This window comes from Phyllobates terribilis, unplaced genomic scaffold, assembly GCF_046119375.1.
Source record: "Phyllobates terribilis strain yellow unplaced genomic scaffold, ASM4611937v1 Scaffold_8__6_contigs__length_399053987, whole genome shotgun sequence".
Lineage (NCBI taxonomy): Eukaryota > Metazoa > Chordata > Amphibia > Anura > Dendrobatidae > Phyllobates > Phyllobates terribilis.
In genome coordinates this window covers 294,484,862-294,504,221 of record NW_027362768.1, presented here as the reverse complement: position 1 = coordinate 294,504,221, position 19,360 = coordinate 294,484,862, and the positions used below count along the sequence as shown (strand labels likewise).

The 19,360-nt window shown below is 42.4% G+C and overlaps 1 protein-coding gene across 1 annotated transcript in view; it reads right to left on the bottom strand.

The window, feature by feature from the left end:
• STAB1 (stabilin 1) overlaps nucleotides 1-19,360 on the bottom strand; it is a 220,560-nt gene that overhangs the window by 1,734 nt on the left and 199,466 nt on the right. The window contains exons 63-67 of the mRNA XM_073644427.1: nucleotides 15,055-15,161; nucleotides 8,898-9,017; nucleotides 2,826-2,969; nucleotides 772-876; nucleotides 532-672 (exon numbers count right to left, since the gene is read on the bottom strand). Of these exons, the coding sequence (XP_073500528.1) occupies nucleotides 532-672; nucleotides 772-876; nucleotides 2,826-2,969; nucleotides 8,898-9,017; nucleotides 15,055-15,161 (617 nt within the window). The remainder of the gene's footprint in view (nucleotides 1-531; nucleotides 673-771; nucleotides 877-2,825; nucleotides 2,970-8,897; nucleotides 9,018-15,054; nucleotides 15,162-19,360) is intronic.

Below are 19,360 nucleotides of genomic sequence, written 5' to 3'. Positions count from 1 at the left end.
TGTCAGATCTTATTTGCTGGATCGAGGTCATATTTTACACAGTAGGACTCACACTTATAAGCAAAGTCAGACAAAAAGTAGAATAGTCTGGAGCAAACAATCTGTATTCTGACCGATTCTAATCATTCTAAAACCCAATGAATCATGTAAGTTACTACAACACATGCCATGGCTAAGGACTGGTGTAAAGTCTGAAACGCGTTGTGGATTTTAATAGTTTTGGAATAAAACGGACTATCAGCCTTGTGAAACGTCTTACTTCCCAGCATCAATGGCTCTTCTTTTGATTAGCTGGTCTGGCATGACGTCATCGTTGCAGCGTGACACATTGCCAGGCCAGCAAATCAAAAGAAGAGCCGATGGTGCTGTCAGATAAGCGGCGGTTTGCAAGGTGCCCGACCAGAGGCTACAGATTGCAGACGACCCCCCTGGACTGAGCGAGTCCTTCAAATCCATTTTTACCATCTCTAATAGTGTGCGCTGTGTGGACCCAGCTGGGTTAGGAAACACATGTGAAACGTCATTACGTACTTTGAATTGCCTGAAGTGAAATCCCTCCGTCTTCCTCCTGTAGTAGATGTAACCAGCAGACACTGCAGCCACGGCCAACAGGACCATTATTGTGACCAGAGCGGTGATACCTGGATGAGAGATTTGGGTCTCGGCTATTTTCTGGTAAGACAATTACAAGAGATTTGGTGTTTCAGCAATTCATTATCCGTGTAAAATCTAAGAGCATAATAGACTCCGGTATTATACCAACTTATTTACCTGTATAGGTGGCGCAACCAGTGGTCCTTTTATTATGTGGATGATTCCATTGAAGGCCGGTATGTCCCACTGAAGAATGGCATTGTCATTTACAACCTTAGGACACTGCCGAAGAAATAAGATTACAGACATCTAGCAACTTGGTGTAAGCGCAGACAAAAAGATTTAAAGAAGTTGTCCACTACTTTTCATAATGACCTCAATTATTTAACCTGTGCATATAAGATTTTTTGTAAATACCTTTAGTTGTCTTTATTGCCTGTGAGGGGCGCTATCACTGGCAGCTCACAGGCATCATGTGACCCCCGGCGGCAGCCGGCTCTGACATCCGCTGATGTCAAGTGAGGCGTGACATCAGTGACGCAGTCCCCGCGGTGGATGCTGGGTTGTGGGCAGGGTTACCCCGCGTGTCACACCCAGCATCCACCACACTCTTTCCCAATGAATGAGGAGAGGGAGAGCTCGCAGTGGATGCTGGGTGTGACACGCCTGGTAACCCCGCCCACAGCCCAGCGGCCATTGCGGGGACTGCGTCACTGAGTCACGCCTGGCTGTAGCCGGAACTTGACGTGACATCAGCGGATGTCAGTGGCGGCTGCAGCCGGGGGTCACGTGATGCATGTGAGCGGCCAGTGATAGCGCCACTCACAGACAAGAAGAACAGCACAAGGTATTTAGAGAAAAACTTATTTACACCATAAAAATACACTGGGGGCATTATCAATAGTAGTGGACAACCCCTTTAAGGCCAGAGTCTAGCGGTTCTGCACAGCTAGTATCATCAACTTGGACAGCGCCACTGAGCTCAGTTATTGGCTGCAGCGCTATTGACGTGATGTCAGCACTGCAGACAATAACAGACACCGGGAGCGGCGGCAGAGACTCTGCACTGGACCCGGAAAAGGTGCCAATTTTTTTTCCCACTATCGTGGCTGTATGAGGCTTGGTCTTATGCCAGACAAATTGTATTAGTCTTTTTATAGTGCTATTTTACAGTAAATCCGCTAGATTGTACAGTGACAGCATAGTGCATAAGATTTTAAGAAATCTCATGCACATGCTGTAAAATATATCCATAGCATGTCAATTTATATTGTGGATGTAGATGCAGATATTATTGTGATAAAAGGTGGGGAGAAGCCACACATGTCGCAACGGTAACTACTACTGCGGGTATCATTGCAGAATCCACGCAGTGAAGACGTTACGTGGGACTGCAGCCGAACTGGGAGGAAACTGCCCACTATAGTTATATGCCTGCAGAAGCAATTTGCATATTTGATTTCCCAGAGGAGCATTGCATGGCGAATAAGCCTCCTTACACTGGCATACAAGGGCCAACATGTCACTCTCCACAAGGAGAAACATTACCCCTTGGACATCAGTCCAGATCCTCATCCCCAGCCAGATCAGATCTTATACTTTGCACTGATGAGGGGCAATACCCCGAAACACTGTGTCTGCAAATTCAGATTCTGATTTGGCTTTTATTCTAAGTCCTATTACAAGGCTCATTTAAGGGTCAATAGTGACTTGTAGGATTGCTGCTTCCAACAGGTGGCGCTATAGAGTTCAAGTCCTCTTCCTCTATGGAGAGGCGATTTGAATAAAATGCTAAAAGTCACAGGCAAAGCTAAACTGGATCTTCTAGGATCTAGTAGCTATGGCGGCCAGACAACAGGAGATCTAGTGATCACCAGGCCCTACAGAAGTGTAGGCACTGCTGCACAATGAGCGCTATATAGACCGAGAGGAAGAAGAGAGAAGCAGTGATAAACCTCCATATTCATGAGCTCTGTATAACCTCGCCCCCACCACTGATTGCATAGGCAGAAAGCCACCAATCAGTGGTGTGGGCGGGGTTATACAGAGCTCAGCATTCAGAGAACTGCTAGATCTGCAGCAGAGAAAACTGTGATTTTATCAAAACTATAACAAGCAGCCCAGGATTCTCTGCCCCATCATTATCTTACAGTCAGATGTGTAGCAGAAACCTGGTGACAAATTCCCTTTAATAAAAACCTTCCTTAATGATAATAACGCTATTTACTTACCTGAGATATGGAGCAATTAGGATGTGAAATTGATAGGTTGTAGCCTAGATTAGATAGCAGAGTACTCCCATGTGTAAGATTTCTGTATGGCACTAATATATCCAGTTTAGACATGTGATGCTCCAGGTCCCGCCCCGTTAAAGTCTGGAAAAAGAAAATTAGCAGCGTGGTTTAAATATAACATTTGTTTTTGTTTGTTTTTTTTCCTTTCGATGGTCAATTTTGGTTCACATATAGCTTTTCCAAGAAAACACTGCATTTTTTAATAGTTTTCTGCAGCCAGATATCAGCTGGGATCCATAATGAGCTGTTAGATGCATTACAATTTATGTATAGTTTTGTGGCTTTTCTTCATCAGGAAAAAGAATAAGGCACCAAAAAAACACTTTTAAATAACCTGTAAAAATAATGATTTTTTCTTTTTTTTTTTTAACAAACCAAAAGAAATGCTTAATAAAACAGATTATGAAAAATGCCTTAGGATATATTCACTCAAAAGTACTTCCAAAAAGTTTGGAAAATTATTCCAATTTCTGTGGGAAATCCACAGAAGGAGTTCTTTCGTTTGTTTTTTTTTGTTTGAGGGTATGTGCACATGACGTCTTTTTCAGGCGGAATCTGTCTGTAAAAGCACGGAAAAATAGGACATAATCCACAGCAATGTGAAAATGACATTGCTGTAGATATGGTCCGTCTTATGTCACTTCTTTTTTTATTCTCCAAATCCTGACATGGTTAAAAATACTGACATGCTCATGCTTTGGACAGCTTCCCCTTAGAAGCTATCCACTCTATACTTCACAATATAGAGTTAAAGACTCTGCTCTAGGAAAACGTCAGCCAGCGTTTCGCTAAAGCTGCTTCACCTGGGGAAAACTTAGCGGCTGTGTCGGTGTCTAAAAGACATAGTGTGTACATAGCCGAGGAGATTTTGACAAATGCCTGGTAGGGGCAAAAAAAATGCATGTCACTTCTTTGCAGCAGATTCTGAGGCGCTGTCAGTCCAAAATAGACACTGTCCAATCAAGGGACTGGAAAAAAAAAATAAAACTGCTTTTCATGGAAAAATTTTTTTAAAGCTACCCTAAAAAATAATGTGTTCTAAAGTGGTTTTCGCTTGAAACACTAATTGATTTTGAAAACAGAAAGCAGGAAGCAGGCACCTCTGCACTTCCGCTGCTACCGGAGCCTCCGGCCGGGACTCTGAACGTAGTGCTACAGAATCCAGCTCCACAGTCTTCATCATCAGGTCAGTGCCATACGACCTATCAGTACCTCCAACAAGGGGAGACGCAAGAATCAACGTGCCTGCAACAACAGCGGCCACTTCCGCTATACCAGGTACACCAGCACACACTGTGCCCACCACAGCAGAGCTTTTCTTTTACTCGTCGATGCCTGTTCTGATGGACTTTGTTGTTTAAACATATACTGGATGCAGTCCATATTTTACCAGCCTTAACCCAGGTTGGTCTCTTATAACCTGAATATCCTCCGGCACTTATATTTATCTATATCTCCTGAGATATATATATATATACCTATACTTAATCATTATTGTTTATATCTGGCCCAACCAGGTAGGACATCAAACAGCCACGTTACCTACGCAGAACCTATACCTTACAGCCACCGGTTACACCTTTCAACTAAGGTAATTCTCCCAGCACTGGGAGTCTGTCTGCTACCGTTTGGGTCCTTTTCCCTAACACTATTGTGTCCCGACAGATCTTTAGTCCAGACTGTCTCTTCGGAGCCTCACTAAAACGCCACGTCCACACCTACACCGCAACTAGGTATTCTCGATATATATCTAATTTAGCTACTTTACTCCCATAATTATAGGCCTACTTTAACCCTTTCCCTCTCCTTCCCTCCTAGGTTTCCATCATTTAGCCATTCCCTGCAGCCTACTCCCAGCAAGACTACCACCAATCCAATTTTATTTTTTACTGTGCTCTTATATTACTCTTAGGAGGCCAGCTAACCCCATTGATCATACCTGAACTATATCAGTTTTAATGTTTCATTTTTAACTATTTACCAATAAATGTTTATATTTTAATAATTTTGGTCACAGTTCATTTTTAATCACCTAGACCAGCGCAGATACCTCATTTCTGTTTTTAATTTACTTAGGCAGCCTTTTTTGGTTCACTGCAAGTATCAGCTGCAGGTCGAAGGTAAGAGTCCACTAGCGCCCCCTACCAACTCTTTAACTAATTGATTTTGAACTCCTCAAAAATCTCCAGTAAATATTTTATCACCAGAGGTCACAAAATAGTTGGTGAGGATCTGAACTCTAGGACCTTTAGGATTGCTGAGGACAAAAGTCCCCTCATCTTTTTTCCCTACACAGTGGCAGTCAGACCCTTTTATCATACAGGATGTGGTGGCCGATCCTTCCCATATGCCATCATTTAGAACACTGGGAAAAACAATGTAGGACTAGATTTCCAGAAAATGGTTAGTGTGTGGTCCTGTGAGCTGAAATATTTGTCATCTCCTGAATTAAGTATGTCCGAACATGTGTGCACGTATGAGCAAGGATCACCTGGATATAGTAAAGTAGAGGTTACAAGGAGCAAATATGAGCTGTACACTAAAGGAAATAAGTATTTGATCCCTTGCTGTTTTTGTAAGTTTGCCCACTGACAAAGACATGAACAGTCTATACTTTTAAGGGTAGGTTATTTTTAACATTGAGAGATAGAATACCCCCCCCCCAAAAAAAAAAATCAAGAAAATCACATTGTATAAATTAGATAAATTTATTTGCATTTTGCAGTGAGAAATAAGTATTTGATCCCCTACAAACCATTATGAGTTCTGGCTCCTACAGACCAGTTAGACGCTCCTAATCAACTCATTACCTGCATTAAAGACAGCTGTCTTACATAGTCACCTGTATAAAAGACTCCTGTCCACAGACTCAATTAATTAGTCAGACTCTAACCTCTACAACATGGGCAAGACCAAAGAGCTTTCTAAGGATGTCAGGGACAAGATCATAGACCTGCACAAAGCTGGAATGTGCTACAAAACCATAAGTAAGACGCTGGGTGAGAAGGAGACAACTGTTGGTGCAATAGTAAGAAAATGGAAGAAATACAAAATGACTGTCAATCGACATCAATCTGGGGCACCATGTAAAATCTCACCTCGTGGGGTATCCTTGATCATGAGGAAGATGAGAGATCAGCCTAAATCTACACGGGGGGAACTTGTTAATGATCTCAAGGCAGCTGGGACCACAGTCACCAAGAAAACCATTGGTAACACATTACGCCTTAAAGGTTTAAAATCCTGCAGTGCCCACAAGGTCCCCCCTGCTCAAGAAGGCACATGTGCAGGCCCGTCTGAAGTTTGCCAATTAACACCTGGATGATTCTGAGAGTTATTGGGAGAAGGTGCTGTGGTCAGATGAGACAAAAATTAAGCTCTTTGGCATTAACTCAACTCGCCGTGTTTGGAGGAAGAGAAATGCTGCCTATGACCCAAAGAACACCGTCAATCATGGAGATGGAAACATGTTTTGGGGGTGTTTCTCTGCTAAGGGCACAGGACTACTTCACCGCATCAATGGGAGAATGGATGGAGCCATGTACCATAAAATCCTGAGTGACAACCTCCTTCCCTCCGCTAGGACATTAAAAATGGGTCGTGGCTGGGTCTTCCAGCAAGACAATGACCCAAAACATACAGCCAAGGCAACAAAGGGGTGGCTCAGAAAGAAGCACATTAAGGTCATGGAGTGGCCTAGCCGGTCTCTAGACCTTTATCCCATAGAAAACTTATGGAGGGAGTTGAAGCTCCGAGTTGCTAAGCGACAGCCTCAAACTCTGATTGATTTAGAGATGATCTGCAAAGAGGAGTGGACCAAAATTCCCCCTGACATGTGCGCAAATCTCATCAACTACAAAAAACCTCTGACTGCTGTGCTTGCCAGCAAGAGTTTTGCTACCAAGTATTAAGTGTTGTTTGCCAGAAGGATCAAATACTTACCGTATTTTTCGGACTATAAGACGCACCGGACCATAAGACACACCTAGGTTTTAGAGGGGGAAAATAAAAAAAACAAATGTGGTCATGATGCACTTTTAAGGGGGAGGGGGTGTTCTGCTGACACTGGTATAGGGGTAATGTCCCCCAATTCTGACAATATCCCCCATCCTAGTATATATGCCCCCCTTCCTTTTATACGTGGTCCCCATCCACATCCTGGTATGCCTCCATCCTGGTATGTATGGACCCTCATCCTCATCCTAATCCTGGTATGTATGACCCTCTCATCTTTATCCTGGTATGCATGGCCCCCTCAGCGTTACCCTGGTATGCATGGCCCCCTCAGCGTTACCCTGGTATGCATGGCCCCCTCAGCGTTACCCTGGTATGCATGGCCCCCTCAGCGTTACCCTGGTATGCATGGCCCCCTCAGCGTTACCCTGGTATGCATGGCCCCCTCAGCGTTACCCTGGTATGCATGGCCCCCTCAGCGTTACCCTGGTATGCATGGCCCCCTCATCCTTACCCTGGTATGCATGGCCCCCCTAATCCCCATCATGCTGCACATAAAAAAAAAAATTAAACACTCCTACTCACCTTTCTTTTCTCTCCTCCAGCGCTGCGTCCTGTCTGCCCGCACTGATCTCTCCATGTGAGCCGCGCATGGTGTCACTGCCATGCGCGGCTCACAAGGAGAGATCAGCTGCCGGAAGTCACTGCTCCCCACGCCGGGACTGTGTGCGCGGGGAGCAGTGACGTCATGCTCCTTCATAGCCGGGACAAAGCGTAGCTGCGCTGCAGCTCCTTCTGCTGCTGCCGGGCGATCGCATGTGCCCTCTTTTTAAAGGGCATGAATATTCACCCCCTCCCCACGCCCATGGGCGTGGAGAGAGGTTGAATATTCATGCCCTTTAACAGCGGGCACAGGCGATTCCGGCAGCAGCAGGAGCCGCAGCGCGGCTACACTGTGTGTTGCTATTAAGGAGCAGTGAATATTCATTTTCTTTAGCAGCGGGGACAGTGTAGGCTGCAGCGGGTGGCTGCTGCCTCCTGTGCCCCGCTCCTTCACCGCTACCGCTCCCCCCACACCCCACATATATATACACCCCCCCCCAACATTCGGACTATAAGACGCACCCCCCATTTTCCTCCAAGATTTTGGAGAAAAAAGTGCGTCTTATAGTCTGAAAAATATGGTATTTCTCATTACAAAATGCAAAAAAATATATATCTAATTTATACAATGTAATTTTCTTGATTTGTTTGTGGATATTCTATCTCTCAATGTTAAAATGAACCTACTCTTGAAATTATAGACTGTTCATGTCTTTGTCAGTGGGCAAACTTACAAAATCAGCAAGGGATCAAATACTTATTTCCTTCACGGTATATGGGAGTTTTACCAACGGTAAACGGTAACTGACGACATGTTAACTGCGCTGTTGACTGAGCTCAGCGGCTCTTCCAGAGTAGACGCCAAGAGCCCCTGAGCTGACTGGCTGCAGCACTGTCAATATGACATCAGTGCTGCAGACAATACAGACCCTGGAACCACCAAGCGACCTGGTGAAGATGAATAAAGCATCGTATTTGGGGTTTTTTTTAGGATGGAGTTGGGGGGTTAAAGGAAAAACAAAACAAAAAACAACAAAACAAATTGCCTCTGGTGACAGGGCTTTTCCAAAACCCCTTTAAAACTTTTTTGACACAGGGATATTGGAAAGGGGATAACACAGCAGGGGCGGGGCACATTTTAAATAGAACTGTCCAGTAATTATTTTCCTAAAAAAATACTCCAGCATAAAAATACTAATTTCTCACTTGTCAATTCCCTGCCTCTCCTCCGTACAGCTGCCCTGGTCCTCCAACAGTTTCTGAGCCTTTTCCTTGGGCAGACAAATTATGTGACTGCGGCTTTTGAACCATTCCCTGATTTTCATGAGTTTTTAGAAACAATTTATAGGTTTATAGTATGTAGAAAAAACATCAGGGAGTCCCAAAAAATAAAAAAGCACCTAAAGTATGGAAACCACCACCATATATTTGTAATTTAGAGTGTAGACTTACCACATTATCATCCAAGCTGTCATCATCTGGGACAAATAAGGTTTTATATGAGGTATAGTTCCACAGGATGCCAAGAAATACCGAACCCTGGGAGTTGATAGTGCCATAGTCAAGAACCATCTAGAAAGACACAACCACAATTCTCTAAGGAGACTGAAGAACTTGTTGGAATACCCCTTTAAAACTAGTCTTTACGTTCTTTACTCCTAGTTCTCCAGCTTGACAATGTTGATTAAGACACTCCTATTTGGATATCCACGCTCACCCTCCGATGGTGGTGGGTGGACTTTTGACTCTTATTAGACACTAAGGCAAGGCGCTAATAGTAGATTCAGTTACTCTCTTACTTAAAGGAAATCAGTCGCCCTCAAAATGCAAAATAAAGGGAATCTGTCAGCAGATGTTTACTATGCAGTTTGAGGGCAGCATGATGTAGGCGCCGAGACACTGATTTCAGGGATGTGTCACTTATTAGGCTGTGTGCTGTTGTTTCAATACAATGAATGTTTTATCAGCAGCAGATTATCACTGTCAGACTAGCTTCCATGTGCATCCTGGCCCAACCCCACTCCCATCAATGATTAGCAGTTCACTGTCAATATACAATGTACACGGAAAGCTGCTAATCAGGGGTGTGAATGGGGTCAGCTTTTTGAGCTCAGCTACAGTGGGTACGGAATGTATTCAGACCCCTTTAAATCTTTCACTCTTTGTTTCATTGCAGCCATTTGGTAAATTCTAAAAAGTGCTTTTTTTTCTCATTAAAGTACACTCTGCACCCCATCTTGACTGAAAAAAAAAGAAATGTAGAAATTTTTGCAAATTTATTAAAAAAGAAAAAAACTGAAATATCACATGGTCATAAGTATTCAGACCCTTTGCTTAGACACTCATATTTAAGTCACATGCTGTCCATTTCCTTGTGATCTTCCTTGAGATGGTTCTACTCCTTCAGTGCAGTCCAGCTGTGTTTAATTAAACTGATAGGACTTGATTTGTCTATATAAGACCTCACAGCTCACAGTGCATGTCAAAACAATTGAGAATCATGAGCTCAAAGTAACTGCCCAAGGAGCTCAGAGACAGAATTGTGGCAAGGCACAGATCTGGCCAAGGTTACAAAAGAATTCTTAAGGTTCCTAAGAGCACAGTGGCCTCCATAATCCTTAAATGGAAGAAGTTTGGGACCACCAGAAGTATTCCTAGACCTGGCCATCCAGCCAAACTGAGCCATCGTGGGAGAAGAGCCTTGGTGAGAGAGGTAAAGAAGAACCCCAAGATCACTGTGGCTGAGCTCCAGAGATGCAGTAGGGAGATGGGAGAAAGTTCCACAAAGTCAACTATCACTGCAGCCCTCCACCAGTCGGGCCTTTATGGCAGAGTGGCCTGACGGAAGCCTCTCCTCAGTACAAGACATATGAAAGCCAGCATAGAATTTGCTCAAAAACACATGAAGGACTCCCAGACCATGAGAAATAAAACTCTTTGGTCTGACGAAGATAGAATTATCACCAAAAAATTCTAAGCGGTATGTGTGGAGAAAACCAGGCACTAGTCATCACCTGCCCAATACAATCCCAACAGTGAAACATGGTGGTGGCAGCATCATGCTATGGGGATATTTTTCAGCTGGAGGGACAGGACAACTGGTTGCAATTGAAGGAAACATGAATGCGGCCAAGTACAGAGATATCCTGGATGAAAACCTCTTCCAGAGTGCTCTGGACCTCAGACTTGGCCGAAGGTTCACCTTCCAACAAGACAATGATCCTAAGCACACAGCTAAAATAACAAAGGAGTGGCTTCAGAACAACTCTGTGACCATTCTTGACTGGCCCAGCCAGAGCCCTGACGTAAAACCAATTGAGCATCTCTGGAGAGACCTGAAAATGGCTGTCCACCAACATTCACCATCCAACCTGACGGAACTGGAGAGGATCTGCAAGGAAGAATGGCAGAAGATCCACAAATCCAGGTGTGAAAAACTTGTTGCATCATTCCCAAGAAGACTCATGGCTGTACTAGCTCAAAAGGGTGCTTCTACTCAATACTGAGCAAAGGGTCTGAATACTTATGACTATGTGATATTTCAGTTTTTCTTTTTTAATAAATTTGCAAAAATTTCTACATTTCTGTTTTTTTTTCAGTCAAGATGGGGTGCAGAGTGTACTTTAATGAGAAAAAAAATGAACTTTTTAGAATTTACCAAACGACTGCAATGAAACAAAGAGTGAAAAATTTAAAGGGGTCTGAATACTTTCCGTACCCACTGTACATTTAAAAACTTTAATTGTATCACAATTGCAGCACCCAGTAAACTAAGTGACACATCGCTGGAATCAGGGTCTCTTTTTCTACATTATGCTGCTCTCAGATGAGGCAGCAAAAAAACTGATGACAGATTCCCTTTAAGTACTTAAACAGTTATACAGGGGATTTGGCTCCAATAAATATCATGCCTGCAGTATTGATTTCAATTGCTTTGAATAAGCCCTTTACTTCATATTCAAATGAAGAGGCTTTGGTGCACCCTTGGCGTGGCCAAACGCTCAGTGCACTGTTATGCCCCCTCAGTTTGCATTCTGAGTACACCTACTGATCCCAATTGAGAGCATTGCCTGAGCTCAATCCACAGCCCTGCACATGCGTACTGACCTTGAATAAGCCCACAGACTCCATACACTGATACACCCAGAAGTGTTGAAAGATAGCTTCAAAGAAGAGGATAAGGGGAGAAGATCTGTTACATGCATCAGTGCACACACATACGGCCATGGATAAAATTCAGGCACCGTTCGCTCCGGGCAACTGAGCACTGTCAGTCAGAATTAGAGGAATTTCTCAGAATACAAAAAGCCCTGGGTCACATCAAGAGTGCACCAAAGCAGCCTCATTTGCGTATGAAATAAAACTCTGAAATGAATACTTCAGGTATGATTTGTATGAGGGCTAAATTCCCTATGTAACTGCTTGAGTAGTTTAATTTGCATTTTGGGAGTGACAGACTCCATTTAATGGGGATCAGTCTCCAGATTTCTCAATATACACTGTATATGTTAATTTAAAGACGTGATGAGGCTGGTGTTCTTGTTTGTAATGCAATTTTCAAAATTCAAACATCAGTTTGTACACCCTGACGTACAGTACAGACCAAAAGTTTGGACACATCTTCTCATTTAAAGATTTTTCTGTATTTTCATGACTATGAAAATTGTACATTCACACTGAAGGCATCAAAACTATGAATTAACACATGTGGAATTATATACTTAACAAAAAAGTGTGAAACAACTGAAAATATGTCTTATATTCTAGGTTCTTCAAAGTAGCCACCTTTTGCTTTGATGACTGCTTTGCACACTCTTGGCATTCTCTTGATGAGCTTCAAGAGGTAATCACCGGAAATGGTCTTCCAACAATCTTGAAGCAGATCCCAGAGACGCTTAACACTTGTTGGCCCTTTTGCCTTCACTCTGCGGTCCAGCTCACCCCAAACCATCTCGATTGGGTCCAGGTCTGGTGACTGTGGAGGCCAGGTCATCTGGCGTAGCACGCCATCACTCTCCTTCTTGGTCAAATAGCCCTTACACAGCCTGGAGGTGTGTTTGGGGTCATTGTCCTGTTGAAAAATAAATGATGGTCCAACTAAACGCAAACAGGATGGAATAGCATGCCGCTGCAAGATGCTGTGGTAGCCATGCTGGTTCAGTATGCCTTCAATTTTGAATAAATCCCCAACAGTGTCACCAGCAAAGCACCCCCACACCATCACACCTCCTCCTCCATGCTTCATGGCGGGAACCAGACATGTAGAGTCCATCCGTTCACCATTTCTGTGTCGCACAAAGACACGGTGGTTGGAACCAAAGATCTCAAATTTGGACTCATCAGACTAAAGCACAGATTTCCACTGGTCTAATGTCCATTCCTTGTATTCTTTAGCCCAAGCAAATCTCTTCTGCTTGTTGCCTGTCCTTAGCAGTGGTTTCCTAGCAGCTATTTTACCTGCTGCACAAAGTCTCCTCTTAACAGTTGTTGAAGAGATGTGTTTGCTGCTAGAACTCTGTGTGGCATTGACCTGGTCTCTAATCTGAGCTGCTGTTAACCTGCGATTTCTGAGGCTGGTGACTCGGATAAACTTATCCTCAGAAGCAGAGGTGACTCTTTGTCTTCCTTTCCTGGGGCGGTCCTCATGTGAGCCAGTTTTTTTGTAGAGCTTGATGGTTTTTGCAACTGCACTTGGGGACACTTTCAAAGTTTGCCCAATTTTTCGGACTGACTGACCTTCATTTCTTATAGTAATGATGGCCACTCGTTTTTCTTTACTTAGAATTTGTATTATGGCAAGAAAAAAGCAGCTAACAGTCTATTCAGTAGGACTATCAGCTGCGTATCCACCTGACTTCTGCACATCACAACTGATGATCCCAACCCCATTTATAAGGCAAGAAATCTCACTTATTAAACCTGACAGGGCACCCCTGTGAAGTGAAAACCATTTCCGGTGACTACCTCTTGAAGCTCATCAAGAGAATGCCAAGAGTGTGCAAAGCAGTCATCAAAGCAAAAGGTGGCTACTTTGAAGAACCTAGAATATAAGACATATTTTCAGTTGTTTCACACTTTTTTGTTAAGTATATAATTCCACATGTGTTAATTCATAGCTTTGATGCCTTCAGTGTGAATGTACAATTTTCAAAGTCATGAAAATACAGAAAAATCTTTAAATGAGAAGGTATGTCCAAACTTTTGGTCTGTACTGTACCTGTACATCACAGTTTGGGTGTACATGTATGGCACAGACTAGGTAGCTGTATGTTACACAACCAGCACGAGTCTGTAACAGCAGCGACTGGAGCTAGTCAGTCTGTTATTGATTTTGACATTTAGACAGCGAGAACGCCAGTGTGCATTGCACAGGCTCCCATGAGCCCCAATGTCGACACAATTGAGGGGTGCTGATAGCTTACTATGGCAGTCAGGGGACTGCTGAAGACCCCCATCAATTAGACAATTTTTGCAAATTTGCCCTTTTTAATGAAGTACCTGCTGATGTCTCTCTTCCAGCTTTTTCCCGCTACTGTGTGATTGGCTTGGCAGATCTTTCTGTCTGTACTTGGGGAGAACCTAGTCAATCTAGTGTAGCCGGGCGGGGAGAAACTAGAGGGGAGCCGCCCAGCAGACACTTCTTAACAAGCCCAGCACTTTACAATACTATGGTCAATGTTTCTGAATAGTTAGACAGAAAACACTTGGACTTAAAGGGACTCTGTCAGCACACAGCGACTGTTCAAACCAAGTACAGGCGCTCGGTGCTCCATGACGGACAATCATTTATATACACCTTCCCACCTGCTTGTTTCCCTCTATTTCCTCCCTTCTCTGGCTCTATGAAGCCAGAACTGTGAAGCATGCACCTCTATGTATATGTTTATGTACAGTGATAGCTGTCAGTCACTGATAGGACCACCCACTGGACCGAAAATCCCAGAAAAAGCAGAGGATTAAAAGATGAAAACACAGATTATACCGAATCTTTTGTCACAAAACTTTATATCCATGCACTCAGCTCTTCCTGCTCTATAACATGGTGCCTGCAGGTTGGACCGCATTTTTCATGGTGACAGATTCCCTTTAAATCTGGCACATTTAATGGCTTCTATCGCAGTGGCACATGCTGTGTGATACATGAGCACATCTTGGATGAAGTTGGACACTCTACCATTACTTACTCTTGCTTGGCTTACATTTTACCATGAATCTGGCCATAAAAACTGGCATACGGCAATAATAAATTTGGTGCAAAAAAAGACTCAACTTAGCCACTATTACTTTGGAGCAGAACAAAAGAAATTTCCAGCAAGGTGCAGGGTCGTTCTTTTAGCACAAACATATTCCATTTGTCTAAAAACTGTGCTCTAAAAAACCTGGTAAATTGGTGGCTTAGTAAGAATTTTCTCTAAAATGCTGGTGTAATCAGGGGACGCAACGCTATTTCATACTGGCATTGGCTGGGGTAGCATGCACCTGCTGACCTGTGGATCAATTAAGTAACTTTTATATATCTTATATATTATCTTTCCATGTCGCATAGATTTTCGTAAATAGAAAACATTTACATTTTATGTATAAACGATCCATGGAAGAAATAACTTACTGTTAAAAATTTTGACAGTCGAGGATTTGCCTCCAAAACTTGCAGAAGGTTTCCATTGCAAAAGCTCCCATCACCCACGTAGCCATCAGGACATTCACATTGGTTGTCTACAAAATCAGAAATATTATGACCACTTTACACACGGTAATCTACACAATTAGAAATCACATTACCAATACTGATATTAAAAGGGTTGTCTGTAATCACGAGATGTCCGACTGCCAAGACCCCTGACAAACCGCAGATTTATGGGGGAAATATGATGCCAGCTATGTATTACCCCCTGTAGTGACCATGAAAATTAATGAATAATATCCTATAAAGATTATATATATATATATATATATACACATACATACATATACATCCACACCGCGTGTAGAATTATTAGGCAAATGAGTATTTTGATCACATGATATTTTTATACATGTCCTACTCCAAGCTGCATAGGCTTGAGAACCAACTACCAATTAAGTAAATCTGGTGATGTGCCTCTCTGTAATGAGGAGGGGTGTTGACTAATGACATCAACACCCTATATAAGGTGGGCTTAATTATTAGGCAACTTCCTTTCCTTTGGCAAAATGGGTCAGAAGAGAGATTTGACGGGCTCTGAAAAGTCCAAAATTGTGAGATGTCTTGCAGAGGGATGCAGCAGTCTTGAAATTTCCAAACTTTTGAAGCGTGATCACCGAACAATCAAGCATTTCAAGGCAAATAGACAACAGGGTCACAAGAAGCGTGTTGGCCAAAAAAGGCGCAAAATAACTGCCCATGATTTGAGGAAAATCAAGCGTGAAGCTGCCAAGATGCCATTCGCCACCAGTTTTGCCATATTTCAGAGCTGCAACGTTACTGGAGTATCAAAAAGCACAAGGTGTGCGATACTCAGGGACATGGCCAAGGTAAGGAAGGCTGAAAAACGACCACCTTTGAACAAGAAACATAAGATAAAACGTCAAGAATGGGACAAGAAATATCTTAAGACTGATTTTTCAAAGGTTTATGGACTGATGAAATGAGAATGACTCTTGATGGACCAGATGGATGGGCCAGAGGCTGGATCAGTAAAGGGCAGAGAGCTCCACTCCGACTCAGACGCCAGCAAGATGTATGTGGGGTACTGGTATGGGCTGGTATCATCAAAGATGAACTTGTGGGACCTTTTCGGGTTGAGGATGGAGTGAAGCTCAACTCCCAGACCTACTGCCAGTTTCTGGAAGACTTCTTCAAGCAGTGGTACAGGAAGAAGTCGGTATCGTTCAAGAAAAGCATGATTTTCAGTGCTCCATCACATGCATCCAACTACTCCACAGCTGGCCAGTAAAGGTCTAAAAGAAGAAAAAATAATGACATGGCCCCCTTGTTCACCTGATCTGAACCCCATAGAGAACCTGTGGTCAATCATAAAATGTGAGATCTACAGGGAGGGAAAACAGTACACCTCTCGGAACAGTGTCTGGGAGGCTGTGGTGGCTGCTGCATGCAATGTTGATTGAAAACAGATCAAGCAACTGACAGAATCTATGGATAGAAGGCTGTTGAGTGTCATCGTAAAGAAAGGTGGCTATATTCATCACTAATTTTTTTTGTTTTTGCATGTTAGAAATGTTTATTTCTAAATTTTGTGGACTGATATTGGTTTACCTGGTGAAAATAAACAAGTGAGATGGGATTATATTTGGTTTTTATTAAGTTGCTTAATAATTCTGCACAGTAATAGTTACCTGCACAAACAGATATCCTCCTAAGATAGCCAAATCTAAAAAACCCCACTCCAACTTCCAAAAATATTAAGCTTGGATATTTATGAGTCTTTTGGGTTGATTGAGGACATAGTTGTTGATCAATAATAAAAATAATCCTATAAAATATAACTTGTCTAATAATTCTGCACACAGTGTATATACATATACACACACATGCACATGCTTCTCACTAAATTAGAATATCATCACAGAGGTAATTTATTTCAGTTCTTCAATACAAAAAGTGAAACTCATATTATATAGAGTCATTACAAACAGAGTGATCTATTTCAAGTGTTTATTTCTGTTAATGTTGATGATTATGGCTTACAGCCAATGAAAACACAAAAGTCATTATCTCAGTAAATTAGAATAATTAACAAAAAACACCTGCAAAGGCTTCCGAAGCATTTAAAAAAGGTCCCTCGGTTTGTTTCAGTAGGCTCCACAATCATGGGGAATACTGCTGACTTGACAGATGTCCAGAAGGCAGTCATTGACACACTCCACAAGGAGGGTAAGCCACAAAAGGTCATTGCTAAAGAAGCTGGCTGCTCCCAGAGTGCTGTATCCAAGCATATTAATGGAAAGTTGAGTGGAAGGAAAAAGTGTGGTTGAAAAAGGTGCACAAGCAACCGGGATAACCGCTGCCTTGAAAGGATTGTTAAGAAAAGGCCATTCAAAAATTTGGGGGAGATTCACAAGGAGTGAACGGCTGCTGGAGTCATTGCTTCAAGAGCCACCACACACAGACGTATCCAGAGAAGACTGAAGAACTACAAGCAAAGATTTCACATATTGAGCTCCAAAAGCAACAAATGTGAATATCTGCAACGGAACAGCGCAAAACGTAAAATAGTGGCAGAATCTGAAGAGCACAGTGATTTTTTTTTTGTTTACAAGGTAATAAACACATTTTTTTTGAGCAAGTGACAGCTATTCTTTAAACAGGGTCATCAAGAGTACAAAAAATGTAGAGATGATACAACCCCTGGCAAAAATTATGGCATCACCGGGCTCGGAGGATGTTCATTCAGTTGTTTAATGTTGTTGAAAAAAAGCAGATCACAGACATGGCACAAAACTAAAGTCATTTCAAATGGCAACTTTAGGGCTTTAAGAAACACTAAAATAAATCAAGAAAAAAATGTGGTACTCAGGGTAATTTTTTTCAGACCAAACAGAGGGAAAAAATTATGGAATCACTCAATTCTGAGAAAACAATTATGGAATCATGAAAAACAAACACACAAAGAACACTCCAATACATCACTAGTATTTTGTTGCACCACCTCTGGCTTTAATAACAGCTTGCAGTCTCTGAGGCATGGACTTAATGAGTGACAAACAGTACTCTTCATCAATCTGGCTCCAACTTTCTCTGATTACTGTTGCCAGATCAGCTTTGCAGGTTGGAGCTTTGTCATGCACCATTTTCTTCAACTTCCACAAAAGATTTTCAATTGCATTGAGATCTGGACTATTTGCAGGCCGTGACATTGACCTTATGTGTCTTCTTTCAAGGAATGTTTTCACAGTTTTTGCTGTATGGCAGGATGCATTATCATCTTGAAAAATGATGTCATCATCCCCAAACATCGTTTCAATTGATGGGATAAGAAAACTGTCCAAAATATCAATGTAAACTTGGGCATTTATTGAAGATGTAATGACAGCCATCTCCCCAGTGCCTTTACCTGACATGCAGCCCCATATCATCAATGACTGTGGAAATTTGCATGTTCTCTTCATGCAGTCATCTTTATAAATCTCATTGGAACGGCACCAAACAAAAGTTCCAGCATCATCACCTTGCCCAATGCAGATGCGCGATTCATCACTGAATATGACTTTCATCCAGTCATCCACAGTCCACGATTGCTTTTCCTTAGCCCATTGTAACCTTGTTCTTTTGTGTTTAGGTGTTAATGATGGCTTATGTTTAGCTTTCCTGTATGTAAATCCCATTTCCTTTAGGCGGTTTCTTACAGTTCGGTCACAGACATTGACTCCAGTTTCCTCCCATTCATTCCTCATTTGTTTTATTGTGCATTTCCTGTTTTGAAGACATATTGGATTAAGTTTCCGGTCTTGACGCTTTGATGTCTTCCTTGGTCTACCAGTATGTTTGCCTTTAACAACCTTCCCATGTTGTTTCTATTTGGTCCAGATTTTAGACACAGCTGACTGTGAACAACCAACATCTTGTGCAACATTGAGTGATGATTTACCTTCTTTTAAGAGTTTGATAATCCTCTCCTTTGTTTCAGTTGACATCTCTTGTGTTGGAACCATGATTCATGTCAGTCCACTTGGTGCAACAGCTCTCCAAGGTGTGATCACTCCTTTTTAGATGCGGACTAATGAGCAGATCTAATTTGATGCAGGTGTTAGTTTTGGAAATGAAAATTTACAGGGTGATTCCATAATTTTTTCCTCAGAATTGAGTGATTCCATAATTTTTTCCCTCTGCTTGGTCTGAAAAAAATTACCTTTACTGAGTACCGCATTTTTTATCTTGATTTCTTTTAGTGTTTCTTAAAGCCCTAAAGTTGCCA